We start from the raw sequence: 23,831 nt of genomic DNA, 5'->3' as shown, positions 1-23,831 counted from the left end.
CTAGGGCAACAGCTCATGTGCTAGAAGATATGGCTCCGCGTGCCACCTGTGGCACCCATGCCATAGGTTCGCCATTACTGCTATAGGTAGTTTTCAACCTATGGCTACAATTGAGCCTGAAATTTTTCTTGCTGAGCGAGACACTTAGTTAAGTGAGTTTTGACCCATTTTGCAACCCTTTTTGCATAGTTCTTTAAGTGGAGGACTGCTGTCGTTAAGTTAGTAACAAGGCCGTTAAGTGAATCTGGCTTCCTTTGCTTCTCAGAGGGTAGCAGAAAGTGATCCTGTGACCCAGGGACATTGCAACCATCATAAATACCTAGTCAGTTGCCAAGTGTCTGAATTCTGCTCCCATTCAGTGGTAGGATTCAATTTTTTTTACTAGCGGTTCTGTGGGCGTTGCTTGGTGGGTGTGGAATTGCTTGGTGGATGTGACTTGGTGGGCGTGGCATTGCTTGGTGGGTGTGGCATTACTTGGTGGGCGTAGCTTGGTGGGCGTGGCAGGGGAAGGATACTGTAAATCTCCATTCCCACCCCACTCCAGGGGAAGATTACTGCAAAATCCTCATTTCCTCAGTTGGGACTTGGGAGTCAGAGAGCAGAGATAGCCTGAAGGTGGCACTTACTGATTCTCTGAAATACTCAAAATTTCTGCTAGCGGTTCTCCAGAACCCATCAGAACCTACTGATCCCACTACTATAGGAATACAACAATTCACATGTTTGAAAATGGTCACAAATCACTTCTTTCCCAGGGCCGTTGCAATAACTTCACATGGTCACTAAATGAAGAGTTGTAAATCGAGAACTGTTGTACATACTCCTGATCAGTTGGAGGATGATGAAGATATTGAGGACTCAGATTCAGATAGTGTTTATGAATTAGTGGGGGCCCGGGGTTACAAGTAGTAGAACAGGTGGGAGGCCAGCCAGAGAATGGGGCTATGAGTTCAGGATCTAGTGAGGGAGAATCAGATGCTCGCTGAGTTAACCCTAAATTCAGAAGGGCCCAAAAACGTAGAGAGCAGAGATCTGGAAGAAGATATTAAAGAGAGGAATGGGTTAAATATTGTAGTGATGTATTTGGCATGTCAGGGGGTCAGTGGAGAAGAAGGGTGGAGTTTCAACGTTGCCGAAAGGAAAAATGGATGTGTTTTTGCCACGCTAAAGTAAGCCAAAGTATTTTATATTGTTATCAGTCAGTGCTACTGTTTTTTCAAAGTTATGCTGTTAGGAAAATAAATATTGTTCAAGTGAAGCAGAAGGAGGAATTTGAGAAATGCAGCTAAGAGAGAGATAACGGCCCGAGTGCTGTATGGAATGTGTTTGAATAAAAGGAGAGCAGAGAAATAAATGGAGTTTCTTTATTCATGAAATGATGCATTTAATAAGAGTTATTTCTAATTGCTAAATTTGTACCAGAAACCAGAACAAGAACTACCTGTGCTCTCGCACTCCAACTCTCCCAGCAGTGAAGAGCGGAGCCTGTCCTCAAGAAAATCCCTCTCTTCCTGCAGATTTATTTATTTGTTGGATTTGTATGCCGCCCCTCTCCGTAGACTCGGGGCGGCTAACAACAGTAATAAAAACAGCATATAACAATCCAATATTAAAACAGTTAAAAACCCTTATTATAAAACCAAACATACATACAGACATACCATGCATAAAATTGTAAAGGGGGAAAGGGTATCTCAGTTCCCCCATGCCTGGCGGCAGATCCTCGGTCCGTTTTCCTTCCGCCCACCCTCAGCGGCCTCCTCCCTTACCTCTGCATATGGCGGGATCACGAATATCCTTGGTGGGGTCCTTATAGTAGAACGGTTTGCAGTACTGGCAGTGGTGGCCCACAGTGTTGTGCTGGCATTGATCGCAGACGCCCCCGCTGACGTTGCCCGTGGCCAGGTACACAGCCATGTCGAAGTGGCACCGGTGGGAATGTTCGTTGCAGTTGCATTCTGGGGAAGGCAAGAAACGCAAAAGGGCTTCCCTCTACCCTCCATCTGCCAATGGCACTTCCCACCCTCCAAACATATCAAAAATCAGCATCCAAGAGAGCACAAGGATATATCTCCTGAATCACCCGGCTAGTAACCAGGCTTGTTTGCTCCCTGGTGGCAAAACAGAAGTCGGCCCCAGCCAGCAGTCTATGCGTGCAAGAAAGCATCGTTGTTGAGACTTGTCCTAACCCTGAGACAGGCTTTCTCTAAACCTCTTCACATATAAGAGTTTACTGCACATGATTTACAAGCGTCGCCCAGAAGGCAATGCACCACATTTTTTCCCCAGCCTGCAGTAATGGTACGAATGCAAGATTTTAGATATACAGTGTTCCCTCGATTTTCACAGGTTCAAACTTCGCGAAAAGTCTATACCACGGTTTTTCAAAAATATTAATTAAAAAATACTTCACGGGTTTTTTCCCTATACCGGGTTTTTTCCCTATACCACGTTTTTTCCCGCCCGGTGACATCATATGTCATCGCCAAACTTTCGTCTGCCTTTAATAAATATTTAATAAACATGGTGAGTAATAATCTAAATGGTTGCTAAGGGAATGAGAAATTGCAATTTAGGGGTTCAAAGTGTTAAGGGAAGGCTTGTGATACTGTCCCTACCCAAAAATAGTGTATTTACTTCCGCATCTCTACTTTGCGGAAATTCGACTTTCGCGGGCGGTCTCGGAACGCATCCCCCGCGGAAATCGAGGGAACACTTTACATTATTTGAATGGTCAGGCCTGCATGGGTAAATTTTGCATTTCTTCAGACAGATAGCATAGCTGCAGCAGTGTTTCGAAATGGCCTCTGTAAGTGATGTACGTTACAAGTAGTGTGTCGTCATTAAATTTCTCACTGCGGAGAAAGAAAATATTGGGACCATTCACAAACATTTGTGTACAGTTTATGGAGAATCTGCAGTCGACAGAAGTACGGTTAGTTGCGGAAGACATTTTGAGGATGACGAAGAGGTGATTCGCACAGTGCAGAAATGGCTTCGTGACCAGAACAAGGAGTGATACCGACAGGGCATACACGTCCTTATGTCTTGCTGGAGGAAGGCCATAGAATGGAACAGAGGTTATGTGGAAAAATAGTGAGTGTAGAAGAAACATCATTCTTTCCTGCGTGTAAGTTTCATTGTGTTCAATAAATAATTGAAGAAAAAAAATGTGGTGCATTACTTTCTGGGCGACCCTCGTATTTCCTTGCATGTCTGCGTGTCAACAATCCCGTGGAATCTATTTGACCAAGTTCTGTGGGGCCCGCTACTGCGTAAGAATTCATCCACTGTTCCTGATTGAAAGATAAACCTTTCTCTGTTGTATATTACCTATAAAGCCATACATGGCTTAGAACCAGATTACCTACGGGGCCGTCTTATGCAGCGATGGGCTCTTACGGGAACGGTCAGGAACACAGTTCCAGTAGCAAAATTTGGAGCTCCACCCCAGAGCACCCAATTTGCACTGAAAGATGTTGAAACAAAATGCATAAGCCATGCCCACAGTGTGGTAGTAAAAGTTTTGGTAGCCCATCACTGGTCTTATGCCTCATGTCCCAGCGACTGATTAGGTCGCACAGAGTTGGCCCTCTCCGGGTACCGTCGGCCAAGCAATGCCAGCTGGTGGAACCACAGGGAAAAGCCTTCTTTGTTGTGGTCCCGGTCCTCTGGAACCAACTCCCCCCCCGGAGATTGGTAACCCCCCCCCTCTCCTCGCCTTCTGAAAGGCATTAAAAACACACTCACGCCAGCAGGCCTGGGGCCATTGAGCGATGGTTCCTGCTCTGGCCAGTAGTATGACTGAGGGATGACTGAATGTTATTTATACTGGGTTTTATCCTATGTATTAGGGTAATTTAACCTTTGTTACTATTTTATTGCTGTAAGCCAACCTGAGTCCATTAGGAGAAGGGCGGCCTATATATTATATAAATAAATAGATAAATACATAAATAAATAATACTATCATTAAATAATAAATAAAATTAAATAAAAATTAAAATGATGTTGTCATAAAATGTGTGCTTATGATATGTTTATGTATGTTTATATGTTAGTCAAATTTTGTTTGTTTTAAATATTTAATAAAGATTACTTTTAAAAAATAATTGCTTTGCTGCATCCTAACAAACATGTGGGAAAGATCTGTGACTTTCCAGATGTGGTTACATTAAAGACTCCTAGCATCCCTTTACTATAGGCTGTACTCAGCATATTTTTGAGAGTGTCCAGTAACATCTGGAAGGCTTCAAACTACTAGATCCCCCTCAGGGGAAGGAAGCCTTCTGTGTGGTAAAATGTCTTACTGTATAATAATAAAAATTGGTAGAGTATGTGTCTTTTACCAACAACATCGGTCTTCTAAGCCAGTGTTTCCCAACCTTGGCAACTTAAAGATATCTGGACTTCAACTCCCAGAATTCCCTAGCCAGCATTCGCTGGCTGGGGAATTCTGGGAGTTGAAGTCCAGATATCTTCAAGTTGCCAAGGTTGGGAAACACTGTATCTAAGCTCCTGTACATTAATGTTTGGGGAGGAAACGAGCCATTTCTGACTCCTCAATTTGTCTTTAGAGGCACCGCAGCAGGGGTCCCCAACCTGTGGACTGAGCACCACTACCAATCTGTGGCCTCTTCTCAACCGGGCCTCCTGAGTGGGCAGCTGGTGCACGCAACACGCACAACCCTGCTCACAAGAGTGTCATGGGCGCTCGTGACCTCACTCACGCCAGCAGCAGGTGCTCATATGCACCTACACCCCTACCCTCCTCCCACAAAACCAACCCTTCTTTCCCACCACTTCCCTAACTCATATAGATTGGGGAACTGTGCACGACACTGTTCACACCCACTCACTCTTGCAGGCATTTGTACGCCGTCCCTCAGCGGGGCGCCAGGGCAAGTCGTGGTAGAAGTCGTTGCATAGCTCGCAGTTCAGCCCTTTGGTGTTGTGCTTGCAGACACAGCGGCCATGGACCTGTTAGTAGACAGACTATTGTAATAATAGGTTCTTAGGCACTGAACTTTGGGATAGAATATTGCTGAAGGGTGATGTTTTAGCCTAATGGGTGCTGTATAAACCTTATTCTTCCTCTATGGAAAGGCAGCAAAGTCCAGGCTGAGTAAGCATCCTGCAGAATCCATGACCACGTGGAAAATAATTAACTTGATATACAGCATGAAGAAAACGTATAGCTAACTTCCATATAAGGAAATATATGCCTTACTCTCATTCCTTTGCTAATCACCAGTAAACACACAATCCAGGAAAAGGCAATGAATGGAGCTTCCGTTAATTATCTATAGGGAAGTCACGAGGAGGTTGCCTTATACAGCGCATGAGTGAATGGTAGTTGGGGGATGGCTTAATGTATGTGGCGTTCGCGAATTGGTTATTCTGTACCACAAAATACAATAAAAGGAGCGATCTCAATACAATAGAGGTCGTCTCATTGAGAAAATTTTCTCCGTTGCTTCATTTTGATGTGGCAATTATGGCACCCTGTGCCTCCCTAGAGGTCGGCCCACTGGGGGAGGGCAGTTTCCCTTCAACAGACAAAGGCGGCAACACAAAACGTCAATAGCAGAGGACAGAATCTCGAGATGCAGGGACATGGGTCATGTGATCTGTAAGTTTGGGAGAGCCCCATGCAAAAGCGGGGCCTTTTTGTTTCTGGCACAAACCGTGGCTCCCTGTGAAAACACTTGAACAAGAATCATCTTGGCCCTAAACGTGGAAAATCTCAAAAGACAAAATGTTCACACATTTTGCAGCTGAAACACACAGAAACAGCCAAATCAAGGTAGTACAACCACAATGGAATCCAAAATTTCTGTTGCTGAGTGAGGCAGTGGTTAAATGAAACATAGAATACTGACGGCAGAAAAAGACCTCTGGTCCATCTAGTCTGCCCTTATACTATTTCCTGTATTTTATCTTAGGATGGGTATACAGTATGTTTATCCCAGGCATGTTTAAATTCAGTTACTGTGGATTAATCAACCACGTCTGCTGGAAGTTTGTTCCAAGGATCTATTACTCTTTCAGTGAAATAATATTTTCTCATGTTGCTTTTGATCTTTCCCCATTTTACTCCATTTTAATTTTACTCCATTTTGAGACCTTTCTTGCCACAGTTGTTAAGTGAATCACTGCAGTTGTTAAATTAGTAACAAGTTCCGTGCATGCGCAGAAACAAGTTACAATGCCCTCCCCCGGGCATGCCTGCACAATCCCCCGCACTTTGCATGCGCACAGGTGTCACTGAAGCCTCCGGCCTTTGTGGGTGGCAAAAAAATGGGCCCAGCGGGCCTACCAGAAGTTCAAAAATGAACTCCTGGTAGGCCCGTTGGGTCATTTTTCGCCCTCCTCAGGCTTCAGGAACAGCCTCCCCACACCCTCCAGAAGGCCAGAAATCAGATAGCCAGCACGAAGATGCATGCTGGAACTGACATAGAGCAATGCCTCGCATGCCTTTGTTGGCTTGTCTCGGTTAGCTAGGCTATGAAACCTTCGACAATACCGAGCAGAGAATTTTAACAGAGCGTGGATGTGTGATAAAGCCAAGACACAGACTTAGTTAAATAAGAACAGTGATCCCTCGAGTTTTGCGATCTCGAGCTTCGCGAAACACTATATCGCGATTTTTCAGAAAATATTAATTAAAAAATACTCCACTCTTCTCTCTCTCTTTCTTCCTCTCTCTCACTCTCTTCCTTCCTTTCTCATCTCTTTCTTTCTTTCCTTCTCTCTCTTTCTCTATCTCTCCCCCTCTTGCTCTCCCTCTTTTTCTCACTTTCCCTCTCTCGTGCACCGAGCGGCGGGCAGGCGGGCAGGCAGGCGGCGGACAAGCGGCGGGCGGACAAGCGAGGCGGCGGACAAGCGGCGGGTGGACAAGCGGCGGGCAGGCGGGCAGGCAGGCGGCGGACAAGCAGCGGGCGGACAAGCAGCGGGCGGACAAGCGGCGGGCGGACAAGCGGTGGGCGGGCGGACAAGCGAGGCGGCAGACAAGTGGCGGGCGGACAAGCGGCGGGCAGGCGGGCAGGCAGGCGGCGGACAAGCGGCGGGCGGACAAGCGGCGGACAAGCGGCGGGCGGACAAGCGGCGGGCGGACAAGTGGCGGGCGGACAAGCGGCGGGCGCGGCAGCAGCGAGGAGCCGAAGATCGGGGTTTCCCCTTTGCGTGGGTGGCAGGGAAACCCCGATCTTCGGCTCCTCGCTGCTGAGGCGCTGCCGAGCAGATCAGCTGCTGGGAGGCGGAAGGAACCTTCCCTGGGTCTTCCCAGGTGCGGAAGTAAAAACACCATCTGCGCATGCACGGCCATGGAAAAAAGGGCGCGCATGCGCAGATGGTGTTTTTACTTCCGCACCACTATATTGCGAAAAATCGAGTATCGCGAGGGGTATTGGAACGTAACCCTCGCGATACTCGAGGGATCACTGTATTATGTACATATAAACAAAATATAAACAATCCAGAATAAGCACGAAGCAAATAGAGAATAATACGCACTGAGCAATTACAAGATTAGCACAAAGCAAAAGACAATATAGATAACAAGCACAAAGCTAAAATACAATATAGATAAAAGCACAAAGCTTATACAAGCACGAAGCTTAGATACAACTCCCCCATCTCTCAGGCGAAAGTAAAGTAAAGGACATGACAGAGCAAAAATAATGAGCTTTTGTAGCTTCAATGAGGAAGTGACGAAATAGTCTTGAATATTAACTCTTCAAGTACATGTTAACTCTTTGAGTGCACATTAACCCTTTAAGTACAAGTTTGGTACAGTTTACAATATGCAGTTTACAATGGCAATCCCTAACAATCATGTACCCTGTACTAACAGGCTTTATAAATAGCTCCACATGCCATCTGTGACACACATGCCATAGGTTCACCATCGCAGATCTAAGAGCTCCAGGAGGCAAGCTGCTCCATTGACCAGGTGTTCTCACTGCCTGGAAATTCCTCCTTTTTCCCAAGCTGGACCTCCCTCTGACAAGCTTCCACCCATTGCTTCTTGCCCTGCTGTCAGGTGCTATGAAGAATAAACTGACACCCTCCTTCCCTGTATTGAAACGCCTCATGTGCCCTGTATTGGACAACCCCACATCACCCCTAAGACTTTTAATTATGTTAAACATACCTAGTTCCCTTAGTCAAGTGATGGCGAACCTTTTTTCCCTTGGGTGCCCAAAGAGCATGGGCGCATGATATTGTGCATGCGCGAGTGTCCACAGTCATAATTCAATCCCTGGGGAGGGCAAAAACAGCTTCCCTTGCCCTCCTGAGACCCTCTTGAGGCTGGAAACGGCCTGTTTCCCAACTTCTGGTGGGCCCAGTAGGCTCGTGTTTCGCCCTCCCCAGGCTCCAAAGGCTTCCCTGGAGATGGGGGAGGGTAAAAATTTATTTATTTATTTATTAATCAGATTTGTATGCCGCTCCTATCCGTAGATTCGGGGTGGCTCATAGCAATAATAATACAATGTAAACAAATCTAATATTTAAGTTAATTTAAAACCCCAATTTAGAAACCAATCATACATACTAACATACCATGCATAAAGTTTAATAAGCCTAGGGGGAGGGAAAGTCTCAATTCCCCCATGCCTGACGACAGAGGTGGGTTTTAAGGAGCTTACGAAAGGCAAGGAGGGTGGGGGCAACTCTGATATCTGGGGGGAGTTGGTTCCAAAGGGTCGGGGCCGCCACAGAGAAGGTTCTTCCCCTGGGTCCCGCAAAACGACATTGTTTACTTTAGTTTAATGCCCTCCCCTATCCCCCCAGAGGCTCTCTGCAGAGAGGGGCGGCATATAAATCCAATAAATCTAATCTAATCTAATCTCTGGAAGCCAAAAATGGCCTCCCTGAACCTCTGTGCAAGCCAAAAATCAGCTGGCCAGCACACACATGCACATTGAACAGCTCACGTACTATTGCTAACATGTTGTAAGCTGCTCTGAGTCTAAGGAGAAGGGTAGCATAAAAAAAAAGGTCGAATGAATGAATGAATGAATGAATGAATGAATGAATGAATGAATATGGCTTCAGGTGCCACCTGTGTCCCCCGTGCCATAGGTTCGCCATCACTGCCTTAGCCCTTCATCATTTACTATCCAGACCCCTTATCATCTTGGTCACTCTGCATTTTTCCCCTAGGGCCTCACAGCATCTGTTATTGTTGTTATCCGGTTGCCTTACCATGTTCTCCACGGCGGCGGCGGCTGGACTGCCCGTGAGAGGGGCACAGTCCGAGGCATGCCCGTAGCAGAAGCAGTTGCCCCGCAGCACCATCTCATACACCGCGTAGTAGTATTTCTCCTTGACTTCCCGACGTGAATCCAAGAGGTTGTCCCCCAGAGTGTGCAATTTAGTCAAGTTCATCCTCAGGTTGGTGACTTTCAAGAGATCTGGGCATTGGAATCACGAGAGGCAAGAAGATCGTAAGATGGTGGCCACTAATAAAGGAGAAAAGGTGTAGCTCAAGATTGACACAATAGCAATTGCATTAGTATTTAGACTTATATACTGTTTTATAGTGCTTTTACAGCCCTCTCTAAGCGGTTTATAGAATCACCCTATTGCCCCCAACAATCTGGGTCCCCATTTTACCCACCTGGGAAAAATGGAAGGATGAGTCAACTTTGAGCCGGTGGTGAGATTTGAACTGCTAAACTACAGCTAGCAGTTAGCTGAAGTAGCCTGCAGTGCCACACTCTAACCACTGCGCCATCCCACTCTACAAGGGGTCCTTGGTGCTATATGAGCTTAATTTTTCTCTTACCAAGCTAGGTAAGACCATCAGGGTTAGTGAGGATTATTCCTTGCTCTCAATTTATATTCTGGTGTCTTGCCTGCCTGTGTGGGTATTGGCAGTCTTAGAGGTTCTTTGGTTGTGCTGTTTGCTGTGGGCTTTTTGGTAGTTATTGTTTACTTGACTGCTGATCTGATGTTAACCTTTGAATTAATCATTCTGATCTGGGTGGTGGAGAGGGTTTTTTTGTTCCTTTTTGGGCTGGGTGACTGTGTCTTTTGCATAGTCTCTAGATGGGGTTAATGTCTATCTGTCTATTGATGGCTGATTTGTCAGATTGTCAGGCTTCTAGAAATTCCCTTGCGGACTTACAGATTACACACTACTAAAGTTGGGAGGGACCTTGTAGGTCATCTAGTCCTGCTCAAGCAGGAGCCCCTACACCAGTGGTCTCCAAACTCGTCCATTTTAAGACTTGTGGACTTCAACTCCCAGAATTCCCCAGGCAGCAAAGCTGGCTGAGGAATTCTGGGAGTTGAAGTCCCCAAGTCTTAAAGTGGACAAGTTGGAGACCACTGCCCTACACCATGTCAGACAGATGGCAGTCTAATTTCCTCTTAAAAGTCTCAACTGTTAGAGCTCTCACAACCTCCATATGCAAGCTTTTCTATTGGGTGATCACTCTCACTGTCAGAAAGTTCCTTCTTATTTCCAGGTTAAATCTCTCCTTGGTCAGTTTCCATCCATTATTCCTTGTCTGCCCTCCTGGTGCTTTGGAAAATAGCCTGAGCCCCCTCCTCTCTGTGGCAGCCTCTCAAGTATTGGAAGACTGCTATCATGTCTCCCCTGGCCCTTCTCTTCACCAGACTATCCATGCCCAGTTCTTGCAATTGCTTTTCGTATGTTATAGTCTTCAGTTCCCTAAGCATCCTGATTGATCTCCTCTGCACTTTCTCCAGAGTTTCAATGTCCTTTTTGTAGTGGGGTGACCAAAACTGGATGCAGTACTCTAGGTGTGGTGTAACTAAGGCTTTATTGAGTGATATTAGTACCTCCCTAATCCTAGATTGTACTCCTTTATTAACACAATTTAGGATAACATTGGCTTTTTTACTTGCCCCTACACACTGGTTTAGTCTTGGATGGTCATATTTTCCCGATAGAAACTATAGTTAAATCTGCGTATATGTTGTGAAATTAAAGAATTTTCATCATGTCTTCTGACTGCTAGTTGGTGTTTGTAGATGTGTTCTGCCAGCCTTAAAGCCTGTTTGTCCAACATAGTGTTTGTTGCGACCAACAGCCCACAGCCCAACCAAAGAATCATGAAGACCTTTCCCATCAACACTGAAAGGCAAGCCACTAGAATTTAACCTGTATGAATGGTATGTTTGTGTGTTGTTGAGTTGTTATACTACGATATGTTTTAATTAGGGTTTTAGACACTTCTTTTTATTGCTGTTGTAATTTTATATTGTTGTAAGCCACCCTGAGTCCTTCAGGATTGAGTGGGATAGGAGTCAAACTTTATTTATTTATTTATTTATTTAGTTAGTTAGTTAGTTAGTTAGTTAGTTAGTTAGTTAGTTAGTTAGTCCAATACATAATACACATTGAAGAGAATAGATAAGTAGTACAGTAATATAAATAAAGAAAAGAATAGAAGAAAAGATATAAAAGTATAGGTGAACATATTTGAAAGGAAGAAAAGATAAATGAGATAAGGAGAGACAATTGGACAGGGGACGGAAGGCACACTGGTGCACTTATGCACGCCCCTTACTGACCTCTAAGGAACCTGGAGAGGTCAATCGTGGATAGTCTAAGGGAAAAATGTTAGGGGTTAGGGGTTGATTACAGAATTTGGTGTTAAGGACCAAATTATAGAATATAAACTGACAGCAATCAGCACTCCCTACTAGCACTGATGATTGGGTAATGAAAACTCTGCAAGAAAAAATGGCAAGCTCAGAGACCACCAAGGACCCTTCAAGATTGTGGTAAGAAAGGAAGAAGCTTGACCATTTTAGATTGACTGGTTTGTACAAAGTATCATCTAGAATCAGAAAAATATGTGCGACGTTAGAGAGGAGGGAAGGCAAGGGACAGTAAATGCCCAGACAGATCCTTGGAGCCAACAGAGTAATTCCAAGAGCAAAAAATACACCGAGGTCCGAAATTAACTAGCCTGAAATAGGGCAAAAGACAAGGCCAGCTGCAGACTGCACTGTGGACAGAGTGAAGTAACTGGCTAGCTAAATAAATCGCTCCCTCTTTATATAGATAGGTGTGTGTGTTGTGTGTGTGTTACATAGATTGGTCTAGAATATTTTCTCATTGGGAAGAGATTCTTGTGGCAATAGCATGTTTACCTAGCATTTTGAGTCTAATGGGGAATATATATTTTTCAGAAGAATCATCGCATTGGAAAAGAACTGGAAAAGTTGGAAAAGTGATTTCATAACCCCCTTCACTGCCAATAAAAGAAGTCCCTGGATAGATCTTCGCCCATGATAAATGGCTATGCGGTTCCTGCTTAAAATACTCCAGTGGAATATTCTGGATATGGAACTGCCTTCCTTTGGAAACCATTCTCAACAGGTTGACATTTAACAGTTGAGAGTAAAGAAATTGCCTTCCCCAAAGGGATGACTTTGAAATGTATTCTTATCTTTATCGCCATGTTGGCTGAGAATTTTAGAAGTTGTAGTAGTCTCAGTGGGTGCTACTAAAAAAGCACAAGTCCATTGCTTGAATGTTGCAATGTTTCCTGGAGCATTCTATTCCCCCACCCACCCACACATCCACCCAGAATATACTAACCGAGCTATTTGGGCTTTTCTTCAAATAAATCTGGAACAAGAAAGAATTTGCATTATTTTGGACATGGCCCAGCTCCAAAAATGTTGAAGGGAGATGGGCTATACAGTGATACCTCGTCATACAAACTTTTCAAGATACAAGCCCGGGGTTTAAGATTTTTTTGCCTCTTCTTACAAACTATTTTCACCTTACAAACCCACCGCCGCTGCTGGGATGCCCCGCCTCCGGACTTCCGTTGTCAGCAAAGCACCCGTTTTTGCACTGCTGGGATTCCCCTGAGGCTCCCCTCCATGGGAAACCCCACCTCCGGACTTCCGTGTTTTTGCGATGCTGCAAGGGAATCCCAGCAGCGCAAAAATGGGCGCTTCGCTGGCAACGGAAGTCCAGAGATAGGGTTTCCCAGCAAGGGGAGCCTCAGTGAAATTGAAGCATCGCAAAAACACAGAGGTCCGGAGGTGGAGTTTCGAGGACTTTGGTGTTTTTGCAATGCTGCAATTTCACTGATGCTCCCCTCGCTGGGAAACCCCACCTCTGGACTTCCATTGGCAGTGAAGCACTCTTTTTTGCGATGCTGGGATTCCCCTGCTGGGATTCCCCTGCAGCATCACAAAAACACAGACGTCCGGAGGTGGGGTTTCCCATGGAGGGGAGCCTCAGGGGAATCCCAGCAGTGCAAAAATGGGCGCTTCGGCTAGCAAAAGGGGTTAATTTTGGGCTTGCACACATTAATCGCTTTTCCATTGATTCCTATGGGAAACGTTTTGTCTTACAAACTTTTCACCTTACAAACCTCATCCCGGAACCAATTAACTTCGTAAGATGAGGTATCACTGTACTGAATGTTTCCTACACCTCAAACTAACGGTCTACTCCAGGGTTTCTCAACCTTGATAATTTTAAAGTATTTGGACTTCAACACCCAGAATTCCTCACCCAGCATGCTGGGTGGGGAATTCTGGGAGCTGAAGTCCACACATCTTAAAGTCGGTAGTTGTTCCACTCTTTTCAGCCTCAGAATCCATTAAAAAATTCTTACTTTGAATTTTTGTACTGTAGGGGTCACGGATTGGAATAGCTGGATCCAGCACTCTGTAGATGACCTAGAACAAAGAAGGAAGTTTAGTTTAGTTTATTGTCATTGCACCCTGTACGAAATTAAACACCATCTTCAGTGCACATTATAACTATCAAAATAAAATACAAACACGCATCCTTCACAGTCTATACAATTGAATTGGAAACTCCTGATATTACATTAATATTGCATTCTATAGTACAAGTCAATATGGTTACTGCCCTGGGATAGAAGATGTTTTTCAGGCTATTTGTCCTTGTTTTTATTATCCTGTACTTACTGCCAGATAGTAATAGTTCAAAAAAAGGGAGTTCCCAGGATGAGATGGATCTTTAAGAAAGTTTTGAACTTTCATAACGCAGCAGGCACTATAAAGTTTTTCTAAAGAGGGGAGAGAACAACCAATGATCCTCTGTGCAATGATGTTTACCCTCTGGAGTGCTGTCCTATCTGCCATTGTGCAATTGGCAAACCATACACAAATACAGTAAGGTAAAATACTCTCTATGGTGCAGCGGTAGAAGGCCACCAGCAGTTTTTCATTCAGTTGATGAATGAACAAGGGGACACAATCTGAAGTTAGTTGGGGGAAAGATCAAAAGCAACATGAGAAAATATTAGTTTACTGAAAGAGTAGTAGATCCTTGGAACAAACTTCCAGCAGACGTGGTTGGTAAATCCACAGTAACTGAATTTAAACATGCCTGGGATAAACATATATCCATTCTAAGATAAAATACAGGAAATAGTATAAGGGCAGACTAGATGGACCATGAGGTCTTTTTCTGCCGTCAGTCTTCTATGTTTCTATGTTTTCTAAGAAGTCCCAAGTAGTATAATCTCTGCTGGGCCCTTTTGACCAGTGCTGCAATGTGAGAGCCCCAGGTCAAGTCCTCTTTTATGATAACACCCAGAAACATAAAACAGGCCAGTTGCTCCACTCAGTTTCCATTGATAAGCAAGGGCTGGATGTCTAATCTATTCCTTCTATAGTCCATTATAAGCTCCTTGGTCTTATTGGTGTTAAGGACCAAATTATTGTCTCCACACTATGAAAGTAACCTGTCCACTTCATCTCGATAGGCAGACTCACACATACCCCCATCCCGGACATGAGTCCCCCCACTGTTGTATCATCTGAAAATTTAATAACACTGGTCAACACAAAAAATAACCAGCAAAGGTAATATGTCTGTTTTATGGAATTCGATTTGCTGGGTCCAAAAATATGCTTAGTTTTGCTCTATGACATAAAGTTTCTGATATAGAAGCATTTTTGTTATTAGGTTATTTCTACATTTTCAATGTATGTGGTAATTACTGTTTTCTTAATGTCACCAGTGTATTTATAATAACTTATAATAATGATGCTGCTCTGTGGAAACTATACCTGTTACAGAAAAACTATATACATTTTTGAAATCAGAACAAAAAAATGAATCAGAAAAGCACAAGGTCAACTGCGATGATTACAAAAACTATTTTTTTGGAGACCTGTGTAATATAAAGAGAGAGAAGAGAAAGAACCCTGGTTGAATGCAGTAGCTTTGATTATAGGTTGCCTTCAATATACAACCATTGTGGTGCTTGCTGACCCATTTTGCAATCTTTGCTTACACTGGTCATTAAGTGAACCAATGTTTCACTATGGGGGAGGTTGTGTTGAAAACCAGAAGTGCCAATTTTTGGCAAAACTGACATAAATTATTTATTTTATTTATTTATTTATTTATTTTGTCCAATACATAATACACATTGAAGAGAATAGATATGTAGTAATATAAATAAAGAAAAGAATAGAAGAAAAGTATAGGTGAACATATTTGAAAGGAAGAAAAGATAAATGAGATAAGGAGAGACAATTGGACAGGGGACGGAAGGCACACTGGTGCACTTATGCACGCCCCTTATCGTGGTCACATCACTGCAAAGAGGATCCAACTTCGGAATTTCGAATCCAGGTCCGAAGTCCCCTTTTTCAGGTGGGTCATGACATCACTAAGTGATTGGTCGTAAGTCAAGGGCTACCTATTCTCAAATTTGCAGCCCTGAGGCCAGGAGTCCCACTCACCTCCCCTTCTGTAGAAGGCTCAATGTCCGAGTATCGCGACTCGCAGATCACATCATCCACTCGTCTCAAGGGCCCAGTGGTGGCAGCGGGGAAAGATGCTGCACAGTCATAGCCGAAATAGCGGTACACCTGCCAGGTGCGGCCAAAGTCTGCCGAGCGCTCCACCAGCATGGCTGCAGGTCGGAAAGTCTGCGGGGTAGAAATGGTCATTCAACAAATCACTTCCAACTGAACTGGAGATCTGCGAGAATCACTTTGGGGGTCTTCCAGTTACCATCTGTTCAGCTTTTAGTTTGTATTACCTCCTGGACCGCCTTCTGCCGCATCAGTCCCAGAGACCGGTTAGGTCCTACAGATTCGGCCTTCTCCAGGTCCCGTCAACTAGACAATGTCGTTTGGCGGGACCTATGGGAAGAGCCTTCTCTGTGGGGGGCCCGGCCCTCTGGAATAAGCTCCCCCAGAGATTCGCACTCCCCCCACCCTCCTTGCCTTCCGTAAAAGCTTAAAGATCTATTTATGCCGCCAGGATTGGAGCCATTAGACCTGAGTCCCCTGGCCGACGAGTGTAGTATGTTTTGCTGTGTGAATGGTATTAATGATTTTAAATCTTATTAGTGTTTTATAAAGTTTTTTAGTTATATTAATTGGATATTTTAGATATGTATATGATATATTGCTTTTGATGTGTTGTGAGCTGCCCCAAGTCCTCGGAGAGGGGTGGCATACAAAGCCAACAAATCAATCAATCTATCTATCTATCAATCAATTACGATTTTATATTGTCTGCATTTAAAATTACTGTATTGTTATTATTATTAAGTTTAGCAGTGCCATCAAATATCAATGTCAGATTATTCATGAACTGGGAAAGCCAATGGGAACTAAACACATCTGAGTCTGTGCAGAGAATCGAAACTGAAGCTAAAAGGCTGGGCGTGGCTAAACTCACTCTGTACTCTTCCAATCCACTATGAACTCTGCTGAAATGAAACTAACTGTTTTCTGCTGCCTGTGTGTTTACCTGTAACTGGTATTACATTGAAGAAGATTCTATAAGGGTATTGAAAATACTCATCTGTTATTCTTGTATATACAGAAGTTTCTTATTTAAATGAATCCTGCTGCATCAGACTGCCTGTGTGTGCTTTCTGGATTTAATTTTCGGCAACAAACTCTGATAATCATTATTATCATCATTATTAATTGTCCGTGTTATATCTTTATTGATACAGACTATCAGTCATGTAAGTTTGATTTGGTTTAAGGAGAAAATATCAGATTTCCATAATAGAACCATGGAAATCTGGTGATATTTTTCCTTCCCTCTTTAAAGAGAATCAAGGTGAGACCATTCTGAGTTTCTCTCTCACACTTTCTGTTTCCCGAGACTACGTTTTATGAATGATTACCACGTATTTTCTCCATGATGATCTCTATATTCATCAAGGCCCTAGATTTCAGGGATACAATCAATTCTTGATTTAAGAACCTCAATTTAACAAGGCTATGCTACTATGCTGCAATGCTGGAAGGGATGTTGCTTTAGAGGAGGGAAGGGAAGTTAACAAAAACATCTTTACAACTTGCCTCCAGAAGTTTTAAACACTGGAAGTTTTAAAGAAGAGATTGGACCATCATTTGTCTGAAATGATATGCAGTGACGGCAAACCTTTTTTTTCCTTCGGTGCAAAAAGAGTGTGGGTGTGTGCTCTCACGCATGCGCAAGTGCCCACACCCATAATTCAATGCCTGGAGCGGGCGAAAACAGCTTCCCCTGCCCCCCAGAAGCTCTCTGGGAGCTGGAAATGCCCTGTTTCCCAACTTCTGGTGGGTCAAGTAGGCTCATAGGCGCCCAGTAGGCCAAAGGCATCCCTGGAGCCAGGGGAGGTTAAAAATGCCCTCTCCATCCCCCCAGAGGCTCTCTGGAAGCCAAAAACACCCTCCCAGAGCATCTGTGCCAGCCAAAAGTCAGCTGGCTGGCACACATATGCACGCTGGAGCTAAGGTAGGGCAACGGTTCGTGTGCCAGCAGATATGGCTTTGCGTGCCACCTATGGCACCTGTGCCATAGGTTCGCCATCACTGGTATAGGGTTTCCTGCCTAAGCAGGGGTCTGGACAAGAATCTATCAAATCAAGTGCTAATTATACATGTTTAAATAATAGATGAAACAGATTTAATCTGATATTTTACAAAGTAGTTCTATTAGGGTTCCCCCCCCCCCCTTTTCATAAGAATCATTTACATCACTATATACAATGGAATTAGGTAACTGCATACAAAGGTGTTGCCTTTAGATACTACAGACAGGAAAGTCGGCGTGGAAATGGGTGACTGTTCTGCAATAAAGGCCCTCTCCTATGGTTTGTGATCACACGGAACATACCTTGAAAGTCATGATTAAGTGCGTGAAGTGGAATTCAGCCTCCAGGTCCAGGCGGATACTGACTTGCTCCACTCCTAAAGAAATAACATAAGAAGAGCCATGCTGAATCAGGCCAAAGCCCATCGAGTCCAACATTCTGTGTCACACAGTGGCCCACCAATTGTCCATGGGGATCTTAGGATGGATATATGTTTATCCCAGGCATGTTTAAATTCAGTTACTGTGGATTTATCTACCACGTCTGCTGGAAGTTTGTTCCAAGGATCTACTACTCTTTCAGTAAAATAATATTTTCTCATGTTGCTTTTGATCTTTCCCCCAACTATGATCTTTTCCCCAACTATGATCTTTCCCCCAACTATAATCTTTCCCCCAACTATGATCTTTCCCCCAACTATGATCTTTCCCCCAACTATGATCTTTCCCCCAACTATAATCTTTCCCCCAACTATGATCTTTCCCCCAACTATGATCTTTTCCCCAACTATGATCTTTCCCCCAACTATAATCTTTCCCCCAACTATGATCTTTCCCCCAACTATGATCTTTCCCCCAACTATGATCTTTCCCCCAACTATAATCTTTCCCCCAACTATGATCTTTCCCCCAACTATGATCTTTCCCCCAACTATGATCTTTCCCCCAACTATAATCTTTCCCCCAACTATGATCTTTCCCCCAACTATGATCTTTCCCCCAACTATGATCTTTCCCCCAACTATAATCTTTCCCCCAACTATGATCTTTCCCCCAACTATGATCTTTTCCCCAACTATGATCTTTCCCCCAACTATAATCTTTCCCCCAACTATGATCTTTCCCCCAACTATGATCTTTCCCCCAACTATGATCTTTCTTGAGCAGAAAGATAAGGCAAGACCCTCCCTTTCCTCTGAACCCCAACAAATGGTACTCAAGGGAATCCTGCCTGCCTCAACCAACATAGAGGCGGCACTTGGACATCCATTTCAATAACCACCGATACCCTTGGCTTCCATGAATCTGTCTAATCCTGCCTTGAAGCTATCCAGGCTGACAGCTGTCATGACCTCTTCTGAAACTGAATTCCATAAACCAACAACCCTCTGCGTGAAGAAATATTTCCCTTGATTTGTCCTCACTTTCTTACCTATGAGCTTTAGGGAGTGCCCCCTCGTCCTAGTATTGTGTGATAGAGAAAAGGATTTTTAAAAAGATTTTTTCTCTATCCACCTTTTCTATCCCATGCATGATTTTATACCCTTCGATCAAGTCACCCCTTAAACGCCGTCTTTCAAGGCTGAAGAGACCAAGGCATTGCAACCTTGTTTCATAAGGGAGGGGCTCCATTTCCTTGATCATACTTGTTGCCCTTTTTTGCACCTTTTCCAGTTCCATTATATCCTTCTTGAGGTGTGGTGACCAGAACTGTACACAGTACTCCAAGTGTGGTCAAATAAAGAGATAGGTGTCAGTGGACCACAGGAAAATATCAGGGCAATGGTTTCTGACCTAATATTTATTTATTAAATTTATATACTACCGTCTCGCTGTTTGAAGAAACTACAGGCAGCTGTTTTGGAAGAGAATCCAATATTCCTGAGAAGATTTTGGGGATTCTCATTATAGAAAATCAAAAAATGGTGATGACCCAATTTCTTAAATGACAGCTGTCCCACTGTTGCTATTCTTCCCATCCAAACTAGTCGGGCAGTTTTTCTCAACCTTGACAACTTTATGAAAATATCTACATATTTTGGTCTAAATTTAACTAGTAGGTGTTCATCTATTGAAGATAATTATACAATACTGTATTGGTAAACCAAACAAAAATAGAATTAGAAAAATTGGGAAATTTACAACCATCATTATTAGGACAAATATCAGCAATCAAGATGAGCATACTCCCCAAATTTCTATTTGTCTTTCAAACTATACCCATCAAATTAGAAGCGCAATTCTTCACAAATTTGAATAAAACTATCTCTAAATTTATATGGCCAGGCAAAAAGCCAGGAATTAAATTAATGAATCTTCATGATAATAAGAGCAGAGGAGGCTTTGGACTACCTGATTGGGAGCTGTATTACAAAACAGCCTCATTGACTTGGATAAGAGATTGGATAAATTTCTATGAGCCACGGAGAAATCTAAGAACCATAGTAAACCCCCCTCCCCTCTACCACATGCAGGGAGTTTAAATCTAGCAGCTGCCAAAATCCCACCACCAACAGCTGACAAGGAAGGCAGATGGTGTGGTTCAAAAATAAAACAAAATACAGTAGGTACAGGGCATATTAAATTACTACCGGTAATATACATATATTCACCGTGATTTCTGCAAAGTAAAAAAAAAAAAGTTATATCAGTTTCACTCCCCTAGAACTGTGCATTTTCCCCTTGAACGATCTTCTGATCCAAACAATCTGCCCTTATTTCTTTTTAAGAACATATCTTTCTTTTTTCTTTTTAAGAACATATTTATTATTTCTTTTTAAGAACATAGTTTTATAAGTCCTTGAAGAGGGGCGGCATAAAAGTCCAATCAATCAATCAATCAATCAATCAAACAAACAAACAAACAAACAAACAAAACCTTAAAAAAACCTAGATAAATATTCTAGTTAGGCGTAAATATTCTAAGCAATCTATTGTTTGTTTCTTTTTGGCTGCAAGTGGCCTCTTTGGTGTTTATTTTGAAAGCTGAAAAAAGGGGGGAAATGATTCATCCTGTCTACCCTGTCCAATCTGGAAGGAAGGATAAGAGCATCTCCAGATGAATCTAGGCAGAAGAGCCACCTGAGAACTTTGTGGGACCAGCAGAAGGCCTGGTTTAAAGAGATCTAAGCTGTGTGGGTGTTTTTTGGACCCAGAGAGAGACAGTCCCGGCTGCCAGAAGCCAGTTGCTGGGGCTGAGTTCCTTTCTCAGTAGCTGGCTCTTCCTGTAGGAGCCCCCACGCCCACCTGGCAAAAACCAGAGGAGGAAGGGACTTGGTTGTACATGATTCAGCATTTCCCCTGCGTGGGAGTAAAAGTAAAGCAACAGGACTCTGGGGAAGCCCTCTTTCCTACTCTGCCTGGGAGGAGGTGTGATCTGAACAAAGGACACGCAGACCCAGGGCAGGCCGATTCAATTGTGAGAAGTTGGCTTGCTGCAGAGAAACACGCGGTAGCGCAGCAAGGGAGAAAACGGCTATGCAGATCCAGGAGTCTTGCCAGTAAATATAGTGTTGGAAGAAATGTCCATTTTGGATTCAGTTCCAAGTGGGGAGAAAGACACAGGAAACATGGTGGCTGATTGGAAAGATGATTTTTAATGGTGGGGATAGAGAGAGAGGGAGGGAGACTGCCACATATTAGAATGTAGAATAGTATTAGTGCTATGGGAGTTTGGAAGGGGCTGATCTAGATCTCAAGGTCATCCTCTGTTCAGCACCTGCCCGGAAGTTGATGGGAGGACCGGACACGATGGCAAAACCAGACTGGGCCATGTGATGAATTTGTGGGTGTGGGAACAAGGGATTGAACTTTAAACTGGATGGAGAAACCCACGGGACTTCAGGTTCGGGTTTCTCTCCTGTTGTGGTTGGCTCTGGCCCAGCTCCTGCCCCAGGGAATGAGGAGGTGGATGCAGGGGAAAATTCAACATGTCTCAGGCCTGTGTTATTGCCGACAGAATCAGTTCAGAGTTCAGTTTCCTTGGATGAAGAAGAAGGTGGAAGTGACTCGGCAGAGGAGGGCTTGGCACAAAGCCCAGGCAGTCACTCTCCCTTATCTTCCATTGTTTCGGATGATGACATTTTGGACCCACGCAAGCGCAGAATTATGCGTAGAAGAGACCAAGTAAGAACATATTACAGGAAATAAGTGAGGCCACCTGTGTTTGGGTGAGGCTCCAGTAATTAGGGCTGCTGCTATAAATAGCAGCATGCGGGTTTGGCCAATGTGGAAGAATATCTGATCGGAGTTCGTCAGGAATCCTGTGTCTTCTGGTCTTTGTTGCTTTTTCACGCCTTGGAAAACAAAGCAGAGCAGCGTGTGTGTGTGTGTGTGTCTCACTTCGTTGGAAAAAGAAGGGGTGTGAAGTTTCTTCACAGCTGCTGGTTAAGTACTTAATGACTGCTTAAGGGAAATTGTACAGACTACCCGGTTGTTTTGGGACGACTGCTCTTTGCAAAACAAAAAGAGTGCTTAGTTTATTTGGCATTTTGTGATAAAGACCATTGTTTTGAATTTTCAAACGTGTGTGTGTGTCTGAAATTTGTATCCTTGAATTTTCGGGAGGCTCCTATCAGAGAGCCCGGCAGAACATCTCCGATGTGTGATTTAGTTTCGGATGCTATTTGGAACCCTGACACATACCATGACTCATACAATGACTCAACAACAATCCATAAAACAGATGCTAGAGATCCTTATAGTCCCATACTCCAGGAAGGGTCCTTGATATTCTCTGAGCTTGGTTGCTTTCCTGCAGATGTTTCATTACCAAACCAGGTAATATCATCAGCACTGACACCTTAAAGACTGGACAACTGATTTGCACTGATGACTACCTGTAAAACTCCTCAAAAACCTGTCATCCTGGCATTTATGTCTGGAAATTTCCATTTCTTACCATTCTCTGACTGCCACCAGGTCTTCTTCCGATAGGGAGCAAAGGCAGTGATGACATTCTCAATGCGATGGCTGTTACGATTGGACGCAGGATCATAAGGTCGACGTGAGTCGCACACAAAACACTTTTTCTCATCCTGTTTAAAAAAAATGGAGCCAGGTAGAGATTGTTCTCCCCATTTTTATGATTTGGAAGGAAACTTGATTTTTATCACATACAGTACCTACAAATGCCTCTACTTACGAACTTTTCTAGATAAGAACCGGGTGTTCAAGATTTTTTTGCCTCTTCTCAAAAACCATTTTCCACTTACAAACCTGAGCCTCCGAAACTGTAACCGGAAAAGGCAGAGAGAAGCCTCCATGAGGCCTCTGTAGGAATCTCCTGGGAGAAAACGGGGCTGGAAAAGGCAGGGAGAAGCCTCCGTGGGGCCTCTCTAGGAATCTCCTGGGAGAAAACAGGGCCGGAAAAGGTGGGGAGAAAGCTCTGTGGGGCCTCTCTAGGAATCTTTTGGGAGGAAACGGCCGGAAAAGGCAGGGAGAAGATTCTGTTGTGCCTCTCTAGGAATCTCCTGGGAGGAAACAGGGTCTCCAGCTTCCTTGTGGTTTCCCCAATCGCACACATTATTTGCTTTTACATTGATTTCTATGGGAAAAATTGCTTCTTCTTACAAACTTTTCTACTTAAGAATCTGGTCACAAAACGAATTAAGTTCGTAAGTAGAGGCGCCACTGTATAAACATATAGAGGAGGAGCTATCAGTTTTTGTACTGTAAAAAATTAGCTCCAAGTCCTGCAAAGTAGAATTATTAATGAACAGAAATTCAATTACAGCCTGGGACTGGTAAAATCTTAACATTTGAAGTCCTAATCCTTCTCTGTGGGGCGCCCAGCCCCCTGGAATCAGCTCCCTTCAGAGATTCGTACTGCCCCCACCCTCCTCGCCATCGGTAAGAACTTGAAAACCCATCTATGTCACTAGACCCTAGCTTCCGGCCGACGAGTGCGAGGTATGCTTGTTGTTGAACGTGAATGAATGATTTTTAATGTTCCAGGGTTTTTAGAGTGGTCAATTATATTAATTGGATTTTAGATTTTGATATTGTATATTGTTTT

At 43.8% G+C, this 23,831-nt stretch overlaps 1 protein-coding gene across 3 annotated transcripts in view; it reads right to left on the bottom strand.

Moving 5' to 3' along the window:
- Positions 1–23,831, bottom strand: part of LAMB2 (laminin subunit beta 2) — a 116,722-nt gene that overhangs the window by 76,745 nt on the left and 16,146 nt on the right. For all 3 annotated transcript variants that reach the window (XR_011557922.1, XM_070738059.1, XM_070738060.1), the window contains exons 3-9: positions 22,716–22,851; positions 18,119–18,192; positions 15,733–15,921; positions 13,623–13,686; positions 9,211–9,419; positions 4,860–4,980; positions 1,770–1,958 (exon numbers count right to left, since the gene is read on the bottom strand). Coding sequence is in view for 2 of the 3 variants with exons in the window: in XM_070738059.1 (XP_070594160.1) it covers positions 1,770–1,958; positions 4,860–4,980; positions 9,211–9,419; positions 13,623–13,686; positions 15,733–15,921; positions 18,119–18,192; positions 22,716–22,851 (982 nt within the window). In the remaining variant the exon portion in view is untranslated. The remainder of the gene's footprint in view (positions 1–1,769; positions 1,959–4,859; positions 4,981–9,210; positions 9,420–13,622; positions 13,687–15,732; positions 15,922–18,118; positions 18,193–22,715; positions 22,852–23,831) is intronic.

Source organism: Erythrolamprus reginae, chromosome 2, assembly GCF_031021105.1.
Source record: "Erythrolamprus reginae isolate rEryReg1 chromosome 2, rEryReg1.hap1, whole genome shotgun sequence".
Taxonomy (NCBI): Eukaryota; Metazoa; Chordata; class Lepidosauria; order Squamata; family Dipsadidae; genus Erythrolamprus; species Erythrolamprus reginae.
This window is presented reverse-complemented; position numbering and strand designations above follow the sequence as displayed.